Source organism: Phyllostomus hastatus, unplaced genomic scaffold (genome assembly GCF_019186645.2).
Source record: "Phyllostomus hastatus isolate PE091 unplaced genomic scaffold, TTU_PhHast_1.1 phas_contig_80, whole genome shotgun sequence".
Lineage (NCBI taxonomy): Eukaryota > Metazoa > Chordata > Mammalia > Chiroptera > Phyllostomidae > Phyllostomus > Phyllostomus hastatus.
In genome coordinates, this window is record NW_025333960.1 from 18,405,445 (window position 1) to 18,428,679 (window position 23,235).

The following is a 23,235-nucleotide window of genomic DNA, read 5'->3' on the forward strand; positions in this document are numbered from 1 at the left end:
TCCTCTTTAAACATTTATTTTTCCTTTATCTGCAGTTTTGCAGAACTTTTAACTACTAGTAACTAAAGAAGGCACTGGTATACTGAGACCCTGGAAAGTGTAAGTTCCTGGGCTGGGTGCGCCAGCAGCAGCAATGTAACAATGCAAAGGATGGTCTGAGGAGGTGCAGAGGTAGTAATTCGCTCCAGGCTAGCGTCAGCTGGCTGGGTCTCTAAGATATCACTAATCATTTTAAAGGCATGTGACAAGTTCTAGGAGTTTCTACACAATGGGGAATTGGAAGCGTCATTACTGCCTGTGACAGTCATCTTAAAAGTGCCTGGGAAAAGTCCCTCCTGCTTTTGCCCACAGGGTTTAAGAGCAATGGGCTGATTCCTCCAAGGGGAGCACACACAGTTGTTGAGTGTGTGACAGAGCTGTGTGAGGCCCTGAGGAGGTTCACAACTCCTTCGTCCACCTCACTCAGGCAGGAAAGCTCGAACTGATCCATGGTGTAGAGCAGTACTGTCCAGTCACTTCTTATATGGTAGTTCTTAACCATTTTCCCCACCCACTTTTGTGGGTGTCTGACTCACTACAGTGTCAGAAAGGGAGGATCAAGAGATGCTAATTGACACTTGAGACTGTTGGAGGGAAGTAAGACTAGCAGCCTCCAGCTGGAGGGAACAGCAGATGCGACCTGGGAAGTCTCCCCAAATCCCCAAGGTCCTCCTCTCCAGGTCCTCTCACTTGCCATGCTTTTCCCACTTCACTTCTGTCCCTCCCGCCCTCTATCACCTCTCTCTTCCTTCTTAGGTCTCTCCATTGCTCGTTCTCCTTTCCACCCCTTTTCATGTCCTTACATCTCAGCCTTAATATGGGATTAAGGTGTTTTTCAAAACTAGTTTGTTATTTTGATGCAATCGTATTTTCTATCACTTAATATCAAGTGACTTAAGACTTGAACATGCTTCTGGTCCTTTATCCTCCCCCAAACTAACTAAAAAAATATGTTTTTTATGAATATGACCTTCAAATTATCCCCTGCTGTGCCTTACTGACATTTAGGTGAAAGTTTCCTTATCCCAGATCAGCAGGAATTTGTTTAGTGCCAGTTTTGCCATTTTTGAAAATTTGGGGAGAGAGAAACCAACATATATTCAAATGAAATAAATTCAAATTACTTTTAAAATATCTTACTTGTGGTAAGAATCACATAGCTTAAAATTTACCATCTCACCCATTTTTAAGTGTACAGATTGTTAGGGTGGTTGGTGATGGGGGCTATGAAAGAATTCACAAAGAGAAGAAAGTATAGAGAGTAAAGATTTTATTCAGTCTCCAAGAAAGGAGAGGGGCATGGTGTGGAGAGAGACACCAGCACTGAGGAGTGGGGGCTGCCAGATTTTTTTGGATTATAATTGGATTTAAAAAGGGTGGGGGTTGCTATTGTATGGCCTCAGGGCTTTTCAGGTAGAACTGGAGGCTCCAGTTTGTTTCAATGTTATCTTCTGCCTGTGGCTGTAGGGAGTGGTTAGTTCTGTTCTTGCTTCCAGTAATTTCCAGTCCTGGGGACAGAGGCTCAGAAGAGGAAAATGGCAGTCATGCTTAACAAGGAGGTCACAGGCCTGCTGAGCAAATGGTGCCACAATAGCAAATGGGGCTGGCTTTGTCCTTTCGTTCCCTCCTCCGGTTTTAAAATGGATTTCTTCCTCATGACCTGGCCCAGGTCTGGTTTTGGGGAGTAGGGACAAAGTTCTCTTCTCTGTAACTACTTCAGGAGGGCTAAGGCTGTAGAGCTGTCCCCTGCCTGTGAGTCCAGACATGGGTCCTTAAGGAGAAGAGGGTGAAATTGGACAGCCCAAAACGTGAGAGCTGTGGCTAGGGGCCATTTGTGGAGAGAACCTTCCAGAGCCTGGAGGCTCTGTTGAATGAAGGATATGAGATATGTGAGGAGACATGGCCTAAAAACGAAAATAAAGAAAAAGGCTGCTATTGATCCTAGGAAGGAAATTAGCCAGGCAAACTTAAAACTGGTTTTAATATCAAATATTTTGTCTAGAATACAGGATCCTGCTTAAGTTATATAAGTACTTAATATTTTTAGTCTAATAGAATATTATTAGTTACACCATCAGAAGCAAAAAATATACCACATGTAATACACAGACAAATCCATATCACATAAAGACCACATACAAAGACTGAACACATAAAGACCATACTTGGAATTTGAATTACTAATTTTTGTAGAGGAAGTATAAGATTTCTCTTCTTTCCTTTTGACAACTTTCAGGACTGGAAAGGGGGATGGAAGGTCCTAAATACCAAGCCAGAAGACTTGTCGAAACTCTCAGTAAAAGCTTTAAAGACTAGTCTAGCAGCAGGGGAGAGCCTGGGTGTGGCTACTATGGCCCCTGAAAGGTCAGAAACCTGGTAACAGAAGATATATGCTCCAGATGGGGGATCAGGAATTATAGTCCACACCAGCAGAGAGACAGAAAGAGATAGATGTGTTTACCTGTGCCTGAGGGTGACCTTACCAATGACAAGAGCTTCACCCAGATGCCCTGGGAACAGATTTAACCCACTCAGACAGGGGACTCAATAGAAAGCCAATTTGAGAGAGCCACACAGGCAGACAGAAAGCATGTTTGAGAGAGAAAGCCTGTTTGACCCGTGGATGTGGTTACCCTATGCCCTCAGGGTGGCCTCACCAATGACCCGAGCACTAAAGGGGAAGTATAGGGGTGATCGATTCCTGACTCACTGGACCTCATGTCCCAGGTGTCACCTGGGGTTGGTCATGTAGGGTGACTCCGTGTCCAGAGGGCAGCATTACCTTCTATCTCGCATTGACAAAACGCATTTTGATGAAGGATTTATTCCACAGCTGGTAGGTAGGTTTCCCCACACCGACAAGGACAAGAGAAAATGTAATGAAAACAACTCCAGGTACTGCTAGGGTCATCACAGGATACCAGAGAGTGAAGGAAGGGGTACCGGAGCCTAAGGTTTCTTTCTTCACAAATTTAAAACTTTCACAAACTTCACAAACCTTTCTGCAACTTTCACAAGCTTTCTTATCCCTTTAGAAATAACCATCTTTAGAATAACTTACTTTCAATTCATGTCCTTTAAAATTGCATTTCCATGCCTCATGTCTTCTATTATTAAAACCATACAATTTCTTTCCAGCTTAATTTGAACTTAACTTTTTAGAAACCTTAATTTCCCATAATAATTAAAAGATAAATGACCGGAAGCCCCTAGATTGATTAATGAACACATGACTGTCAGAAACAGGTTCCTCTAGCAGCAAACACTCTCACTCTCAAGAAGCACACCTCCGATAAAGCACGGGACATTCATCCACAGCCCCAAATCCACTCTGCGGCCTCTTTGTAACAAAAAGCCAAAAGCAGGTCTGGCAATCTATGTTTCGGAATTTCATATTATTTCAAAATACCTAGACATTCATTAACTTTTATTAGAACTTACTAATTTACAAATGAATAGCTGTTCAGATATAGCTAACATTTTCCCCCTTTTGATAAGAATTATCTCCCCAAAATTTGTATTTTAAAAGATGGCCTAGACAAGAGTTCTCGAAGACCATGTGTTTGCATTTCAAAAAGGTAGGGAAAAGCAAGCTTCTCCTAAAAGGACTTGGGTTTCATCAGGCAAAGGGGCAGTTCACAAAGAGAAGAAAGTGTAGAGAGTAAAGTTTTTATTCACTCTCCAAGAAAGGAGAGGGGCATGGTGTGGAGAGAGACACCGTCGTTGAGGGGTTGGAGCTTCGAGCTTTCATTGGATATAATTGGATTTAAAAAGGGTGGAGGGTGCTGTTTGTGGCTGCTGGCCTGTTGAGTTTAAAATGCCACTTTTTTTCTCTGTATTGAGAGGAAGGTCCAGTTTTTCCCAGGATTTAGCAGCTCCCTGGTCTCCAGAGGAGGAGAGTACAAAGTGTTTTACAAGGGAGGGGAGTGAGATTTTCTCCCTCTTTGTACCCTTTTTGTTACTTAATGTGGGCACAGTGGAGCCAAGCCTAATTCCAAACGGGAGTTGAATGCGGGTCTGGGGTTAGGCAGGTAAGGAATAGCGTCAGCCCTGCTGAGTAATATCGTCACCCCTGCTGAGTAATATCGATTAGAAGAGCATGGCCTTAAGGAATTAGAGTGCTGCTCAGCTGGAAACTAATATGGGGGTGAGGTGGTAGAGTGAGGCAAATTTGAGTGAAAAGGCAGTTAGGAGAAAGAGGCCTGGAATCCCAGCAGAAGGTTCAAGTCTTGTCTCCTCTCAGTAATTAAACCTGAGGAGGGGATCGAGATAGCGACAGTATTAAGAATAGTTAAGCCAGACTTCCTGGCCACCCAGTGTGGACTGAGGCCAGGCTGTGTTGCAATAGAAAGTCAAGCACTTGGGCTTGAGATCAGTAAGTCCCAGAGCCTTCAAGTTCTTAAGTAGACAACCCAATGGGGAGCCCTTGGGTGGGGTCGATTGAGTATTGCCCATGGTGAGAACTACGAAAAAGATAAGGGAAGGATATCTCAGGGACGACAACAATGGGGGGCGCAGGAAAGGTTTGAAGAGGGCGTCCCCAACTCAAATGACCTAGGGGTTGGCAGCCCGAGCCAAGTGTCCCCCAGCCTGAGGGCAGGCCGAACGCGCGAGGTTCCTCCTCAGAGCCAGGCGTCCCTGGGCCCCGAAAGCAGACTGAACCAGCGGGGCTTCGGTTAGAGGCGCCCCTCCCAGCCGAACCCTGCGAACGTGATAGACCCAGTACCGGGGTTTACAACGATCAGACATGGGGATAAGCTATCACTTTCTACAGGAAGGTTTCATCCCGCGACTCAGAGACTTACCGATCGCCGGCCGTGAAGATGGGTGAGCAGGAGGCTGTCCGCAGCAGAGTCCGGAGGGACGGAGAAGGTTTAGAATCCTCTCTCCAAGCCTCACAGAGGGTTAGAGGGTTAGACCGGGTTGAGCTTCCGCTGCCCACTGCTCCCATAGGCGCAAGTCTCAGGGGGCTGGAGGAGAGGGAGAAATGCAGAATGTCCATCTACGGGCCACCAGAATGTTAGGGTGGTCAGTGATGTGGTCTGTGAACGAGTTCACAAAGAGAAGAAAGTGTAGAGAGTAAAGTTTTTATTCACTCTCCAAGAAAGGAGAGGGGCATGGTGTGGAGAGAGACACCGTCGTTGAGGGGTTGGAGCTTCGAGCTTTCATTGGATATAATTGGATTTAAAAAGGGTGGAGGGTGCTGTTTGTGGCCGCTGGCCTGTTGGGGCCTTGTAACAGGAGGTTGTCCTTCATTCCAACGTTATCTTCCGCCTGTGGCTGTAGGGAGTGGTTAGTTCTGTTTCCAGTAATTTCCAGTCCTGGGGACAGAAGCTCAGAAGAGGAAAATGGCAGTTATGTTTAACAAAGAGGTCACAGGCCTGCCCGCAAATGATGCCACAATAGCAAATGGGGCTGGCTTTGTCCTTTCACAGATCAGCTGTGTCCAATAGACTCACATTGTTGTTCAACCAATCTGCAGAACTCTCTCTTCATCTAGCAAAAGTTAATCTCAGTACCACTAATTCCTTTTGAAGGCTGAATAATATTCCATGGTATATCTACACATTTTCTTGACCCATTCATCCATCCATGGACATTTGGGTTGCTCCTCACCTTTTGCCTATTGTGAGTATGAGGCTATGAACTAGGGTGTACAAATACCTTTTTAGACTGTTTTCAGTTCTTTTGGATATACCCAGAAGTGGAATTGCTGAATCATATAAAAATTCCATCTTTAATTTTTTAAGGAATTAGTATACTGTTTTCCATAAAGGCTGTATAATTTTATATTCCTACCAATAGTGCAAATGGTTCCAGGTTTTTCATATCCTCACCAACACATTTTTTTTATAATAGCCATTCTAATGGGTGTCAAGTGTATCTTACTAGGATATGATTTGCATTTCCCTAAGGATTAGTGATGTCATGTATCTTTTCATGTGTGTTTTGGCCTTTTGCATATTTTCTTTGGAGAATCTATTCAAGTGTTTTGCGTACTTTTTAATCAGTTTTTTTTATTGTTGACATGTTCTCTATATATTCTAAATATTAACCCCTCATCAGATACATGGTTTATAAATAGTTTCTCCCAATTTGTAGGTTGCCTTTTCACAGTTGTGTCCTTTGCACTAAAGTTTCGAATTTTTACTTCATCTGGTTTTCTATTTTTCTTCTGTTGCCTGTGCTTTTGGTGTCACAGCCGAGAAATCATTGCCAAATCCAATGTCACACACTTTTCCTCTGTTTTCTTCTACAAGTTTTATAGATTTGGCTCTTGCACTTAGATCTTTGATCCATTTTTTTAAAGATTTTATATATTCATTTTCAGGGAGAAGGGAAGGGAGGGAGAAAGAAAGAGAGAGCAACATCATTGAGCTACACCAGCCAGGGCCACTTTTTTTAATATAGTGTGAGGAAAAGTCCAGCTTCATTCTTCTACATGTGGATATCCAGCTTTCCCAACATTTGTTGAAGAGATTGTTCTTTTCCCACTGATTCTTTTGTCAAAAATCATTTGACCATATATGCAAGAGTATAGTGCTGCCCTGGCTGGCGTAGCTCAGTGGATTGAGCGCGGGCTGGGAACCAAAGTGTCCCAGGTTCGATTCCCAGCCAGGGTACATTCCTGGCTTGCAGGCCATAACCCCCAGCAACCGCACATTGATGTTTCTCTCTCTCTATCTCCCTCCCTTCCCCCTCTAAAAACAAAAAAAAATAATAAAAATAAAAAGTAAAAAAAAAGTATAGTGCTGGGCTCAGCAGTTTTATTCCATTTGTTTATTTATATGTCTCTCTTTATGCCACTATCACATTGCTTTGATTACCGTGATTTTGTAATACATTTGAAATCAGCAAGAGACCTCCAACTTTGTTCTTTTTCAAGATTGTTTTGGCTATTCAGGGTCCCTTGAGATTCCATATAAATTTAAAGATGAGCATTCCTATTTCTGAAAAAACAATTGAGATTTTGATAGGGATTTTATTAAACCTGTAGGTTGCTTAGGATAGTATTGACATCTTAACAATATTATGTCTTCCTCCCTAGCTGGTATAGCCTGGTGGATTGAGCACGGGCCTGCAAACCAAAGGGATTCCCAGTCAGGGCACATGCCTGGGTTGCGGGCCAGGTCCCCAGTAGCAGGGGACATGTGAGTGGCAACCACACATTGATGTTTCTCTCCCTCTCTTTCTCCCTCCCTCCCTCTCTCCCTAAAAATAAATCTTAAAAAAACCCCACAATATTACATCTTCCAACCCATGAATATAAGGTGCCTTTCCATCTATTTCCATCTTCATTACTGTATTTTTTGGACCATAAGGCACCTTTAGGTTTTAAAGGAGAAAGATAGGGCAAAAAATTTGAAGCAAAAAACATGGTAAAATGTTTAATAACATAAATAACATGTCACCAATGTAAGTGTAACAGAACTCAACAGCAGCATTAACAACCATTATTCCTCCCAAATTGGTGAGGGATGGGGCATCTTATAGTCCAAAAAATACGGTAATTTCTTTCTGCAGTGTTAATAGTTAAACATTTATTTTAATACTTTTTCTTTTTGATCTGTTGTAAATGGAATTTTCTTAATTTGTCTTTTAGATTGTTATAGAAACACAACTGACTTTTGAGTGTTTTTTGTATCTGCTGACTCACTAATTCTAACAGCTTTGTGTATGTGGTGTCTTTAGGGTTTTCTACATATAATAAGATCATGTTGCCTGCAGAGATACTTTTACTTCTTCCTTTCTAACCTGGATACCTTTTATTTCTTTTTGCCTAATTGCTCTATGATTTCCGGGACCATGTTAAATGGAAGTGATAACAGTGGGCATCCTTGTCTTATTAAAAAAAAAATGATTTTATGTATTTATTTTTAGAGAGAGGGAGAGAAGTGGTTGCTTTTTGCATGCCCCCACACTGGGGACCTGGCCCGCAACCCAGGCATGTGCCCTGACTGGGAATCGAACATGCAACCCTTTGGTTCACAGACCAGCATGCAATCCACTGAACCACACCAGTCAGGGCTCCTTGTCTTATTCTTGATCTTAGAGGAAAAGCTTTCAGTCTTTCACCAGTGAATATAATGTTACCTATGAGCTTTTAATATATGATCCTTGCTGTATGTTGAGAATGCAAACTATTACACTTATGCTCTCAGAAGGTAGATTTTCCTAAATCCTATTACCCTTGATCTATTCAAACTGTTTTCATGGTTCTTCCATAGGCTTAATAGTTTTATTAGCCTCTTTATTTCATTATCTACATTTTGTTTTCATTTTAGGGTAGCCCACCCATAAAATTCGGCTAACACCTTGTGATAATCACCTTAATTACTAACATTCATGGAGTACTTAGCACATGGGAGGCACTGTCCTACACTGTACCATTTGATGAAGTAGATGTTATCATTTCCATCTTACAGGTGAAGGCACCAAGGCACGGGTGTCACAGCCGGAAAGTGCTGGGGTGGGGGGGCGGGGGGGCAGACCTAGGGAAAGGATGCCAGTGTCCGGAATCATTTTCAGAGAAGATGCTGGTACCAATTTCCTAAAAGGGACACCTTAGTGGAAGTGGCATACCCACTTATTGCAGCCCTGGCTCCTCCTCCCTAGTGAGAGGCTACTTCTGAGACTGAGAGAACTTCTTATTATGGCCTTAAGAAACTAACCAGTAATAAGAGTTTCCTGCATCTGGCATCATTTGTCCTATCAAGGAAACTGGATTCTTGCAGTATTCCTCGAAGTGTAGTTCATGAATCATCTGTATTCTCAAAGACATCTCTGGTTTCTGCCCCCTCGTCAGACCTACTCAAGTGCATCTCTGGAGAAAGACTTCCTCCTGAGACTTATCTACACTAAAGTTTGCCCTGAACATTTAGTTGACACCGGTCGCCATGTGAACAGGCATGCCTGCAGGGAGAGAGGGTGGAGCTGTCTGTGGGGCTGCAGCAAGCCTGAGTGAAGGATGTGCAGCTGTGGTTGTGTCGCCTTCCAGGTGCTGCCAGGTTTCTCATTAAGGAGCTGTCATATCACAACCTGGAACTGGAGAGGAACCGCCTCGAAGAACTGGGAATTAAACGCCAGTGTGTCTGGCCTTTCATTGTTGTGATGGATGACTCATGTGTCCTGTGGAACATTCACAGCATTCAGGAGCAGAGCAGGTAGTGGTACTTCCCAAGCAGTTCTAATGGAGGATGGCCCATGCTGTTGAGATGATACTTTCCTGGGCTGCATTTGTGCATGGAAAAAATGAGACCTGTAGCTTTCCAGAGCAGAAAGATCTTCCATGAGACCATCACTAGGACTTATTTTTTTTTTAATTTAGACATTCGTATGCTATTAAATTCCTGGACCATTTCTGCATCATAGTTTTGTTTAGCTATAAAAGTCTGTTTAGCCCAGCTCTGCTATGGATGCAAAGGAAAAGTGATTTCATCTGTCTCAATTGCATCACCTGTAAAATTATGGCTGGGCCAAAATCAGTGGTTTTGCTCCCAGGGCAGTGGTGAGGGGTCAATGAGAGCCAGGGAATACTGAAACTGGAAAAGTCCAACACTAGAAATGGCCCCAAGATGTCAGTAATGCCCTCATTGAAACATTGAGCCAGATCTCCAGGCCCTTCCAACTCAAACATTGTGATTTTGTGTCCTTGTTTCCACTGTGGATTTAAAGCTAGCTAAGTTCTAATATATTTCTTTATTATACCATAATTACCAGAACTGGGAAGTACACTTGCTTCTAACCTTTGACTGCCTCTCTGGGAACTCCCTGCTCATTATTCACTTTGAAACAAGGGTTGGATTTCTTTCCTAGCCTTAAAGTGGTAAGTCCCAGCCCCAGAAGGCAGCTTCCTCAAGTTAGCAGTGTGGGCAGCATGAAAACTGGGCCTGACACACTCCTCCATTCCAGGCTAATAGGAAGTAAATAAGCTAATTATATCTTACAGATATTAGTATAGTGGTATTGGCCCTTCATAAATGACCTATCTTCAGTAATATTTATTGATATCTTCGATAAACTAACTTTATACATTTCATAGCCAGCTCATAGAAGCAGGAGTTTCTGGTAAGAATGTGTCCTTGAAGAGTGTCTTACAGCACATTGAAGCGACGCCAAAAATCATCCACTATGCAATCCTGGGTATACAGAAATGGAGCAGCAAGCTGACTTCACAGAGTCTGAAGGCCCCATTCTCTAGGTGCCATGTGCATGACTTCATTCTCCTCAACATAGACTTGACTCAGAATGTGCAGTACGACTTCAACAGGTAAGTCAGGCCTCCTGGGGGCAAGTAATCCTAGTCATTGTTTCTGCCCAGCTCTATCCTCTGTAATGTCTTTTATTCCTGTTTCTGTCTTTTTTTTTTTTTAAGATTTTATTTGTTTGCTTTTAGAGAGGGGAAGGGAGGGGGAAGCGGGGGAGACAAACATCAATGTGCCTCTCAAGCGCCCCCTACTGGGGACCTGGTCCACAACCCAGGCATGTGCCCTGACTGGGGATCGAACCAGCAACCCTTTGGTTCACAGGCCAGCATTCGATCCACTGAGCCACACTAGCCATGGCCTGTTTCTGTCTTTAACTGAAAACTGAGAATCTCTATATGGACAAGGAGAAAGTGGGGGAATCAGAAGACCCAAAGTGTCCCTTCATCATCCTTCAAACTCAAACCTTTAAAAGGTGTTACAGTATAAAGTGCTTAAAAACATATTTTAACAATCTCATTATTCAACAAAAAATAACACAGGGACAAAAATTGTTGAGTCAACACCCATATGGGTGCTGGACCCATATGGGAGTATGTGGACCCATAAACTCACTGAAGGTTAATTCTTCATTCATCCTCAAAACTCCAAAGGTATTCACTTTCCCAAATGTTAGTAAGACATTACTAGTAAGACTAACAGTAAGGATCTGAGGTCTGGATTCTCTAAAGCAGGGGTGTCAAAGTCATTTTCACCAGGGGCCACATCAACCTTGAGGTTGCCTTCAAAGGGCCAAATGTAATTTCAGGACTGTATAAGTGTAAACTACTCCTTAACTAGGGGCAAGGAGCTCGGCACTGCTGCTGGGTAGGAACAAGGTGCTGGGCCAGATAAAACAAGATGAAGGGCTGGATTCGGCCCCTGGAACTTGTGTTTGCCACCTGTGCTCTAAAGAAAAGCCAGTAGATGGGAATGAACAGGCTAATCTTGGCCTTGCCTCCTGAATGAATTGTGTTCATTCCAGGAATCATAAAGTCCTTCCTATGTCAATCCCCAACCTTGTAGCTACTAGAATACAAGGTTGTATTCTGTAACTATTTCATTTGTTTTAAATATGACAGATGCCTCATCCCTTTTGCAACCAAGATTTAAAAACTGGGAGCACCTAAGCACTCCTGTCTTGCAAGAACATACAGAATGGGCAGTCCAGTTCAGCTCAGGAATGCCTATGGCCCTGTGCACAGCCCTGTGGGAAGTCTGGGACCAAAATCACCTCACTCCTCCTTCATTTAATGGCTGTAATACCCAAATCAGGGGGCTCACAAGGGCCAGTGTTAAGAGGGCCAGCTCCATGACAAGGCAAGGTTAATTCTGTTTGGCTGTCTCCTAACATCCTCCACACATTTATTTCTCTGTGGGTAATTATCATGGTTGAGATGTTACAGGTCGAGATGTGATTATGATTTAGGTATTTCTGTGAAGACGTTGACTTTAACCTGAGAACAAACAGCAGTGGCCTGCTCATCTGCCGCTTTAATAACTTCAGTCTCATGAAGAAACATGTTCAGGTTGGAGGGCAAAGGGACTTTATCATTAAACCAAAGATCATGGTAAGTTTGCAAGCTTGATTCTACTGTTGGAATTAAGACAATAATTTCTAATTAATATCTCTGTTATATACTGGCATTAAGCACTTGCTGCTTGATTAGAAAGTGGGGCAACACAGAGGAATTGGTCCTTCTTGCCAAATTTGCAGTCTCATTTCCCTCACTAAGGACACATGTACAGCAAGACATAAAATTTAAAAATTTAGCAAAATTACCTCTTTAGATTTAAGGTTTAACAATTCCATCAAAGGCTCAGTTTCAAACTTAACATTCCATATTCTTAAACTGGCAAAGTTAACATTTTTTATATTCTTTATATAATACACGAGAAATGTAAATCAAGATGCTTATCAAAATGTAACAGTTCAGAGACTGCCGGTCAAGATGGTGGCATAGGTAAATGCAATACTCGAAACCTCCCACAACCACAAAAAAATTATAACTGAACTACAAAACCACCATCATTCAGAACCACCTGAAATCTAGCTGAATGGAAGTCCTGCAACTAATGATTTAAAGAAGCAGCCACATTAAGACTGGCAGGAGAGGTGGAGATGCAGAACAGGCGGGTCCCACATCCAGGTGTGGCAAATAAAAACTGGGATATCTTGGCTGTGGAGGCCCCCCCCCCAAGGAGTGAGAGGTCCCAGCCCAGCACCAGGGCCCCCAACCCAGGGTTCCAGTGCCAGGAGTAGAAGTCCTCATAACTTTTGGCTGCAAAAAACAGGAGGGATTATGGCTGAGGGAGACAAAGGGCTTCTGGAGTCCCAGGCAGTTCCTCTTAAAAGCCCACACATGGATTACACTGATTTACTCCCTCTGAGCTCCAGCGCTAGGGCAGCAGCTTGAAATAAACCAAGGACAGAGAAGGAGGAACTGAATTGTCTGGCATCAGGGTGAGAGCTGGGGGAACAACTTTCTGACAGACAAAAGTGCTGACAGAGGACACTGTTCCTTTTCTGAGACATCCCCCTCCCCATAGCTGAATCTTCCCATCAACCTGGCCCACACTGTTTGCCCCACCCTGGTGATTCCCTCAGACCTTGCCCCACTCAACTTATAGCCACCCCCCTCCAAGTTGTTTCTAGTGGCTTTTCCATAGTGTGGCCCGTCTCAGATCATGCTTCAGACTTTCCTAAAAATCTCTCAAAACAGGAGCATTTGGCTTCAGTGTGCCTCAGACCTCTTGCTAACTGGCCCTAGCAGCAGCTGAACTTGATTCACAGCTTGGCCTGTCCTGTGCACCTCCAAGCTCAGCACAAGTAGCAGCCATCTCCAGATTGCTTTGTAGCTCATGCCAGGTAGCCCCAGGCAGAACACAGATGGTTGCTAACTTTGGCCTATACCTCCTGGGAGGTGTCTCAGAGCTAGTGCACCCAGTGGACAGATTCAGACTACATCAAAGCACCACCCAACCATCTCTACAAATGATATATCCAAGGCGCCAACTCAGTGGGTACCACAGTCCTGCTGTAGTAAGTCCTGTTCTTTGCGGTGGGCTCCTAACACAACTGCTTCTCCATGGTGGTCAGTGGTCACAACCAGTCCTTGGCAGCTGATCAGCCTGTGGGTAAATCCATCCCATTGACATGCCAACAGCAATCAAGGCTCAACTACAACAAGAGGATGCACACAGTCCACACCCACACCAGGTTATACCTGGAGTACCCAGCTTGGGTTATCAGGGAGGCTATACCACTGGACCCTACAGGACACCTACTACATTAGGCCACTTTACCAAACCTGGGAGATGTGGCAGCTATACCTAAATACATAGAAAAAACACAGAGAGGCTGCCAAAATGAGAAGAAATGTGTTCCAAGTGAAAGAACAGAACTCCAGAAAAAGAACTAAACAAAATGAAGACAATCTACCAGATGCAGAGTTCAAAAACACTGGGTATAAGGTTGCTTGATGAACTTAGGGGAATGGTAGATGAAATTAGAACTTAAAGAGATAGGAAACACAGAAATATACCTGGAAAACATAAAAAGAAACCAGTCAGCAACTCAGGGGTGTGAAACTCATTTTCACCAGGGGCCACATCAGCCTCACAGTTGCCCACAAAAGGCCAAATGTAATTTTAGTACTGTAGAAATGTAACTACTCCTTAATTAGGGGCAAGGAGCTCAGCGCTGCCACCAGGTAGAAACAAGGTGCCGGGTGGGATAAAGCAAGGTAGAGGGCTGGATTCGGCCTGAGGGCCTTGTGTTTGCCACCTGTGCACTAACTGAAATGAAGAACCCATCACTGGGACTCAGCAGTGGAGTAGATGAAATGGAGCATCAAGTCAGGGCTTTGGAGGATCAGAAAGCTGAGAACACCCAATCAGAGCAGCAAAAAGAAACAAAGAATCCAAAAAAATGGAGATAGTGTAAGGAGCCTCTGGGACAACCTCAAGTGTACCGACATTCGCGTCATGGAGTTTCTGAAAGGAGGAGAGAGCAAAAAATTGAAAATGTATTTGAAAAAGTATCAAAAAACTTCCCTAACCTAGTGAAGGAAATAGACATACAAGTCCCAATCAAGCTTAACCCAAAGAGGCCTACACCAAGCCATATAAATTAAAATGCCAAAGGTTAAAGACAGAGAATTTTAAAAGCAGCAAGAGAAAAGAAGTTTTGTTACCTATAGGGAACTCCCATAAGACTATCAGCTCAACTTCCCAACAGATTCCTTGCAGGCCAGAAGGGAGTGGCAAGAAGTATTCAAAATGATGAAAATCAAGGACTTACAACAAGATTACTCTACCCAGAAAATCTATCATTTAGAATGGAAGGACAGATAAAGAGCTTCCCAGACAAGAAAAAGCTAAAGGAATTCATCATCACTAAACCAGTTTACATGAAATGTTAAAAGGTTTTCTTTAAAAAGAAGGGAAAAAAAGATAAAAGTATGAGTAAAATGGCAATAAATATGTATCAATAATTGAGTCTAAAAACAAAACAATATAAACAAGCAAAACAAAAATAGACTCATAGATACAGAGAACATTTTGACAGTTGCCAGATGGGAGGAGGTTGGGAAGATGAGTGAAAAAGGTGCAGGGATTAAGAAGTACAGAGTGTTATAGAACAGTCATGGGGATGTGAAGTACAGCATAGGGAATATAGTCAGTAATATTCTAGTAACTGTGCATGGTGTCATGGGTATGAGATTTATCAGGATGGTTACTTGGTAAGTTATGTATCTATTCACTGGAGTGTACCCCTAAAACTAATAATTTTGTACATCGACTGTAATTGAAAATTTTAAAAAGAAAAAGTAACAGATCAAAACCTATTAAGGGTGTGAATTCCATGGGCTGACCCTTTTTTAAGAGATTTACTGGAATCTAATCATTTACAACATACTGACTTCCCAGGGGACCTTAAGCATTTTTTTTTTTCTGGTTGTGTTGGGATTTATCCCATCCACACCCAGAGCACTATAAAAGGCATCTTATTGATCCTCACAATGTACTTGCTAAATGCAGTAACTTTCAACAAAGCCTATTTTTCCACTGACTGCTGTTCTTGCTGTGTGGAAATTATGTTAGATGTGACAGTACTGTTCTGTACTAGGTGAAAAAAATTTTTCAGAAGCCAGTAATGGCAGGCTTACTTTGAGCCTAGCATTTGTCACTTGTGTACTGCTAGTATTTGGGGAGTTTTGGGATGCAGTGCGGTGTTTCCTTGCGTGTTTCATCCAGTGACAGACACATTTCCCATGACAACCTTGGCTCTGATTTCAGGTGTCAGAGAGCTTAGCACCCATCTTGCCCCTTCAGTATGTCTGTGCTCCTGACAGCGAACACACATTATTGGCAGCCCCTGCACAGTTTCTCCTGGAGAAGTTTCTTCAGCACGCCTCACACAAACTCTTCCCCAAAGCCATCCATAACTTCAAGAGTCCTGTGTTAGCTGTTGACTGCTACCTTAACATTGGACCAGAGGTAAAGAGGGAGTGGGCTAAGTACTGTGCTTTACCTGCCTCCATTTCTTTCAATTTTAACTCCCATTTGAAAGCTTAAGTGGAGACGAACAGGAGCCTGTGATAGACTCATTTATGCAAAGGCTCAAACAAGATACAGTGGTAATCACTCCCTGTACCTATTCCACCTCTCCACAATAAGCCAGTGAACACTCAATGCTGTGTTCAGAGGTCAGCTCCACTGAGAAGCCTGTCTCATCTGGACAGAAACAGTTGCTTACTCCTCCCTATCATAACATCCGATGATATTTTAATCATGTGATGATGTTTCTCCCCAAGACTGAGTTCTTTTGAGGCCCACTATGCCTTAGCCAATGTTTTAGGCATGTAAGAGGAGCTCAATGATTGCTGAGCAATTTAGGGTATCACAGGAGACCTTTATAGCTCTCATTTCCACTCCTGGACTTCCTACTTTTCCATGATTCCCTTAGTTTTTATTCTTTCTCTACATTCTCTGTGTCTCAAGTTGTCCATCTGTTTTAGTTTTTTAAAGAGTTGAAACTTGTGCCTTTAGGCCTCTGAGCACTAAGATCCTTCAAGACTTTAAGGGCTCCTGTCCCTGAGCTTTCCCTTACGATTATTAGCACTGTTTATTAAATGTTCTGTTTTTTTTCTATTCAATACCATATCTTCCTTGTAAATAATTTGAAATAAAAGTATAAATTAAAAATGAATCACTTACAATAGGAAAAATAACATTTTGGCATACATTTCTGTCTCAGCTTTTTTTTCTCTGAATGTCTTAACAATCTCTTAAGACTGAAATCCAATTGTATTCAATTTTGGAAACTTGATTTTTAAAATTTAACGGTATAAACATTTTACATTCTTACAGTCTACACTGTGGATTGTAGAATTTTAGAAGTAGAAGGAACCTAACATTATTGCATCAGATGTAACAATGCCTTTCATGGTGTCTGTGTCAGGTACACGTCTAGCCCAGGTTCCCAATTCCTCCATCCAGGGATCCAGGGCCCCAGGTGTTGGACAACAAAATCTCAGTGCCACCACCACTAACAGCATCTAACATCTACTGAATACTTACAAAGTGTTTATACTAATAACTGACAAAATAGTCCTATGAATCAGGTACTACTATCATCTCTACAGAGAAAGATGAGGTATGAAGAAATGAAGGAGGAAAACTGCTCACACAGCTAGCTACTAAATAGAGGAACCAGTATTTGAACCCAAGCATTCTGACCCACATTTCAAGCCATTCATTCTGTCATTCTCAAGTTCTCCCAACTATCTCATTTACTTACCTAAATTCTTGTAAATTTTTTTTCTATACACAGAAGCCATATAGAGCTAAAACTTAAATTTATGGTTTGGAGCTTCTATCCAATTGAAAATTTAAGTATATGTACATGAAAAGCTGATTTAAATTTTTTATTCTTATTAATAAAGTAATCTAAACATTTAATCTTTCCTCGGTATGCTTTTTTTGTGGAAGGTTTTTTAAACTGTAAACACTCTTAGATGGAGGGGCTTGTTTCTTACTACTAATTCTTTCATAATCATCCTTTATTATGAGAAATAAACAAGAGAAGCTTTAAATAGGTTAAAACTCGGCATACTAAAGAGGTGCAAAGCATAAATAACCAACCCATTTAAGGTTCAATAAAAAATTTATCTCTTTTACCTAACCCTGAAATAAACAGCTAAAAAGGGAGGTACTGACTCATTCAGCTATGGTGCAGTCATTGTGCTTGCTTTTGAAATGCCTGATTGATTTTTCCAGGTGGCCATATGCTACATCAGCTCCAGACCCCACTCCATCAATGTCAACTGTGAAGGGGTGTTTTTCAGTGGACTCCTTTTGTACCTCTGTGACTCTTTTGTTGGTGCTGATCTTCTTAAGAAATTTAAGTTTCTAAAAGGTATATCAACATTAGTACTTTGTGAATGCTGTTGGTTCCCACTGGAGAAAATACAGAGGTGAAATATATATCTTAAAAAGCAATTTAACAGTAATCTTTTGCTAGTAAATGGAATGTCCTGGTTTTAACTGAGGAATTAAGTCACTGATATACTAAGACTGAATGTGGAGCCCTGGCTGGTGTGGCTTAATGGACTGAGCACTGGCCTACAAACCAAAGGTCACTGGTTTGATTCCCAGTCAGGGCACAAGCCTGGGTTGTGGGCAGGCCCCCAGTTTGGGGGCCTGTGAGGGGCAAGCAATAGATGTTTCTCTTCCTCTCTCCCTTCCTTCCCCCCTCTAAAAATAAGTAAAATCTAAAAAAAAAAAAAAGTCTGAATGTGGATGAATAGCCAGATTTCTGACATTAAACGTTTTTGCCACTATTAACTTTAGGAAGAAATCGATGCAAGAGAAGTAATGCTTCTTATATAATCTAATTTTAATAAAAATCAGGTTGAGTTATGATAGGTACATACTATATAGAGTTAGATTTGCTGAAGAACAAATTGTAGATTTAGGCTGACAAGCCTAAATAACCCTGAATAATCCTGACAAGATGAAAAAAGTAAAGTTCAGAATATATGCTACAATTTTTATGATTACAGGTGAAATTATGTATTGATATACACACATACACACATCAGAAGTGGCAGTGGGGAGTAGGGGACTGCCTTGCAATGGACATTTGGCAATATCTGGAGACATTTGAGGTTGTCATACTGCTGCTGGTGGCAATATATCCGGTAGAAGCCAAGGATGCTGCTAAACATCTCAGTACAAGAGCAGAGGAGCCCAAACAGCAGAGGATAATCCAGTCCAGTTGTACTGAGGTTGAGAGGAACACATGAGAAACATAGCACTGGAGGCTAGGGAAGGTGTGATTGGGAGGTTTTTCACTTTATACTCTTTTAAACTTTTTAATCTGTAATACTACTTAATATAAACAATAAAATTAAAATGAACTGATAGGTTACTTTCTTAATATGCTGGTTCTCAGATGTGTCAGTTTAAGGGATATAATCCTAGCTGGTTAAGTTCTTTATCATTTCAGTTCCTGAGCCTAAAATGCACTTCTGCTTTTTTTTCTGAAGGTGCTACCCTGTGTGTCATCTGCCAAGACAGAAGCTCCTTACGCCAAACAATTGTCCGCTTAGAACTAGAGGACGAGTGGCAGTTCCGCCTCCGGGATGAGTTTCAAACTGCTAACAGCAGTGACGACAAGCCCCTTTACTTTCTTACTGGACGTCACGTATGAGGTTTTGAAAAGACCAAAAATAGCAAAGGGATGCCTAAGTGGGATAGGACAGAAACAATTATTTGGGTTTTTTTTTTTCCTTTAAAGTACAATCACTGTGGAGCAAAGTGCAACATATTTGTCTGTTCTCCAAAGAACGCCCCAAATCTGACCCAGGTTTTTGAGGGTATCACTCTTTCGGTTCCATTTAAGGACTATACATTCAGGTTAACTCCACCTTAGGCAGTTATAGTTAAGGCACCGTCTGCCCACAGAGCCTGAGGATATACTTTGAAGAATGAACATGGAGTTTGCATTGTTTTTTTCTACTATGCCACGTTAGGGGGAAAACTGACTCATCATTAGCCAGCCAGCCTGAATGTGTTACATAAGACACCATTGGTGTGGAATTAATTGAAGATTAATGTTTGAGGCCTGAACCCTCAGTTTCTCTTCAGATCTGTACTTTGGTACAGTATTACTCAGGGGTCTGAAATGATAGAATGTAGAGATATTTGTATTTAAAAAAAAATAGCTTTGTCTTTCTCTGTGCAGTGTTAGTTTAAGATTTATAATCTTATGTATTGAAGCTTTTGGCAAAATTTCCACAGGAGTTAAAAGTTTACTATTCAAACTGAACAAACAAATCAGTAAATGCAGAGCAGGACTTGTGTGTATACCGCAGTTTCTCCTTGCTTAAATTCCTTTGCTTTTTCCATGCTTTAAAAATGTTTCCAGTCTCTAAGCACACCATGTCTACGAGTATATGGAACAGTGATTAATCCTTATACAAGGAGAACCTGACTCAGTAGTTGAGCCAGTGAAGAAGCTTTCAACAGTCACACCATACTCACTCTATTTAGTCGGAATCAAGCAGTTGGCACCAGCAAAGCGAAATGTCAAGCTAAGGTTCTGTGTAGAGTGGAACCAGTTTGTATCCTTTCAGGGACTCAAGCAAAGCTTCCTTTAAAGATACACCGAATGGATATTTTAGCGGCCTTACACTGACAACACAGAAATTGCTGAAATGGGAAATGAGCCATAGAAAAAGACAGAAACTGTTTTTACTTAATCCTAACCAGTGATTGTTTTGTAAGGAGTAAGGAAGATTCCATTGAAAAGTCTTTGACTCATTAAAATCAGCAAGGGGTGTTTGTTCAGTGTCAGTAGGAGGCATTAAGGTCTATAAATTTCTCACCCTATTTTTTTAATCAAAAACCGATTTTGGAAAGTGTTCTAGAACTATTTGAAGTATATTCTTAAATTACTCCAGTTCTCATCACACAATCTTTTGACTTTCTCATTGTCCCAAACGTACAACTTTAATCCCACTTAAAATGGCCATTTTTACTTGAAGCAGTATCTTATTTGTGGCCTGAAACCACTGGGGATGGGGGGAGGTGGTCTACCAAGCCTGCATTTACTTAGAGTAGTGTTAACTTACCAGTTTTATTAGCTTGTGATAACAAGTTTACAACTAGTGAAAAGATGGAATATACTAATCAGAAAATGGTTTGCAAATCTCTTGGTTTTAATATAGCTACTTATGATGTCTTTAAATATATTTTGAACAATTCTTATAAGCCCCATTTTTAATTGTCCTTCAAAGAGGATCTGCCTTATATATGCTTTAAAAATATTCCTTAATTTTAGTACAGCAGAATTTTTGGCAGAGGTACGTTTTGAAGCAAGTTGATTTAGATATGAATGTATTTCAGTTGTTCCTGTTTGGTTGAAAGGGCCTAATAGAAATGATATGAAGAAACCTACTGTTTGTGCAATATTCCAATATTACTACATAGGGCAAATAAAATACTTGAAATAATTCTAAAACAGTTGTACCTGGGGCAGTTGGCCTTTCAGGGTTTCCTCTGGCTTTATGACTTCATAGTCTGAAGAATATTTTTTAAAGTAGTTACTTTAGATGCAGGTACTCCATATTATTATAGTTAGGGCTGCACTCTGAAAATCAAATAATTATAATCTTTTAAATACTATTTAACCCTGTGGAAGAGAAATACCAGAATAAAGCCAAAAGACCATCACCTGAATGATAGACAATTTAAATTGACCCACCTATTCTTTTCCATGCTTATCTTACTAAGGTTTGGATCTTTTAAAACCACCTTACAATTCTTTAGATGATGTTAGGTCCTTCTCCTTTAAGGATAAAATTGCACAAGCACAGGATACCATGATTTGTTAATATATACCTTGATGTATTCAGCTTTGAGCCTTGCCATTCCTTAGAACAATTGTGGTATGTGTTCTCTAGGCCTCCATAATAATTAGCCTGTAGACCTGTTGAACTCTGCCATGTGTGACAGTTCACACAGGTTAATACTGAATGTAAACTAAAATTAGAACGATAATTGTTGTATTCAATTTTTTTGGCTGTAATTTATGCAATTGCTTTAAGTGATTCTTTAGAAAAGGAGGCACCCATGTTAATTTTATTACTGTAAAATTTCTTAACCAAAATTTGGTGAGTTTCACTAGTCAGTCTACCTCACATTTTGATTTTAAATTGTCTTAAGTTGTGTCTACAGTATGTCCTTGTCCTTCCATTTAATTTGGTGAATGTATTAAAATTGTCTCACACCCAAAATAAAAAAGTATGTCTTCTTTAAACTAATTTTCTGGTGTAATCACAAATGGAATGAGCTCCCTGACTCTGACAATGCCCAAGAAATGCTGAAAGTCCACATATTACAGGTGGGATGGTAAGATTCTACTATCCTGGCACAACAGTCCATGAAAGTGCTAAATAAATATTTGTTGCATGAAAATCCATAGCTTATACAAAGACACACAAAGTATCTACACACCATAACCATTTGCAGAGTTCCACACAATTAGATATAAAAATGATTAAAAAGATGTTAGAAATATTCATTGTATACATATCCCCAAACTCTTATTTTATAGATGGCAACTGTACTCACCTGGCTGTCCTTAAAAGCAGAACTTTGGGTGGCAAGAACTGTATAGTAATGACATAAGGTGTTAATCTCCAGTTTATTTCTAAACTCTACCTTTTTACCAATTTTGGAAAGTAACATTGCAGGAAAATGATTTTCAGTTCTAGTCTATAAAGAGTGATAAAATCATGAACTTTTGATATAGAACCATGAAAACACTCTCTAGGCCTCAGGCCCCTGAGTTACCACTGGTGGAGCCATAAATATTTGTAAGTATGATGATAAATCCAGGAGCAAGTAGAAACTGCCAGTGTTCCACCACATATTCCAAAGCAGCTGTCTTGGAAAGACCAAAAGCTGTCAAACCTTCATATTTAGCTATCTAGACCTGGAACAACATCCAGGGAACAAACATTCCTCGGAACTCTTTTAGTCACAGAAACTGGCACTTAGGCTTCCTCTGGGTCTAAAAGAATATTGATCTAACACTGAAACTCTGGTTTCATTGAAAAAACTATCACTACCCTGGCTGGTGTAGCTCAGTGGATTGAGTGCAGGTCTGCAAAAACCAAAGGGTTGCCAGTTCGATTCCCAGTCAGGGCACATGCCTGGGTTGTGGGCCAGGTCCCCAGTAGAAGGCACTCAATAGGCAAACATACTTTTTTTTTAACATTGTACACCCCCCCCCCAACTTTAATTTTTTTAGAGTACATTTATTAAAGCTGCAGACAGTGAAACAAGGAAGGGCTTAGGATAGAAGCCATAGGAGAGGTGGCTGGAGAGGTCAGCACACTGGAGAGATAAAAGGACCTTGGGGAGGTCTAAGGTCCTTTAAGGTTCAAGGGATTTCCCTGAAAAGAGCTGCCACTGCCTATTGCTCCCCTGGTCGCAAGTCTTGTCCCTTAGGATTTAGAAGATGCATGCCTTGGGATGGTTCTGTGGAATAATGACTTCATGTCCAGAGGGCAGGTTTACCTTCCATCTCAACAATGACAAGGCACTTTTTGACCAAGAAATTTACTATGCTGCTGACAGGTAGGTTTCCCCCATACCTGATGCAAATTGAGGAGACAGTAAGGTGCAATGGTTGTACCAAGCATGGGCCAGGTCTGCAAGGTGATCCAGGGTGGGTCTCCTTGGAATCCTGCCACAATACTCTGCAATAAGACAATCCAAGAAAAGAAACCGAAAAAGGGTGATAAGGTGATCTGAGTCACTGCTCATGCTACTGATGATGTTGATCATGGAACGGCACCAGCTGTTACTGGCGGAGTGAATGGCTTGCACAGCACATTAGATACAACTGCAATAACTCCTCATAATGCAGCATGGA

At 41.4% G+C, this 23,235-nt stretch overlaps 1 protein-coding gene across 3 annotated transcripts in view; it reads left to right on the top strand.

Moving 5' to 3' along the window:
• Positions 1–21,579, top strand: part of GREB1L (GREB1 like retinoic acid receptor coactivator) — a 273,756-nt gene extending 252,177 nt beyond the window's left edge. For all 3 annotated transcript variants that reach the window (XM_045849981.1, XM_045849984.1, XM_045849982.1), the window contains 6 exons: positions 9,038–9,203; positions 10,082–10,309; positions 11,713–11,854; positions 15,585–15,785; positions 17,568–17,706; positions 18,839–21,579. In XM_045849981.1, the coding sequence (XP_045705937.1) occupies positions 9,038–9,203; positions 10,082–10,309; positions 11,713–11,854; positions 15,585–15,785; positions 17,568–17,706; positions 18,839–19,002 (1,040 nt within the window). In that variant the 3' untranslated portion in view covers positions 19,003–21,579. The remainder of the gene's footprint in view (positions 1–9,037; positions 9,204–10,081; positions 10,310–11,712; positions 11,855–15,584; positions 15,786–17,567; positions 17,707–18,838) is intronic.
• The last annotated feature ends 1,656 nt before the right edge of the window (positions 21,580–23,235 follow it).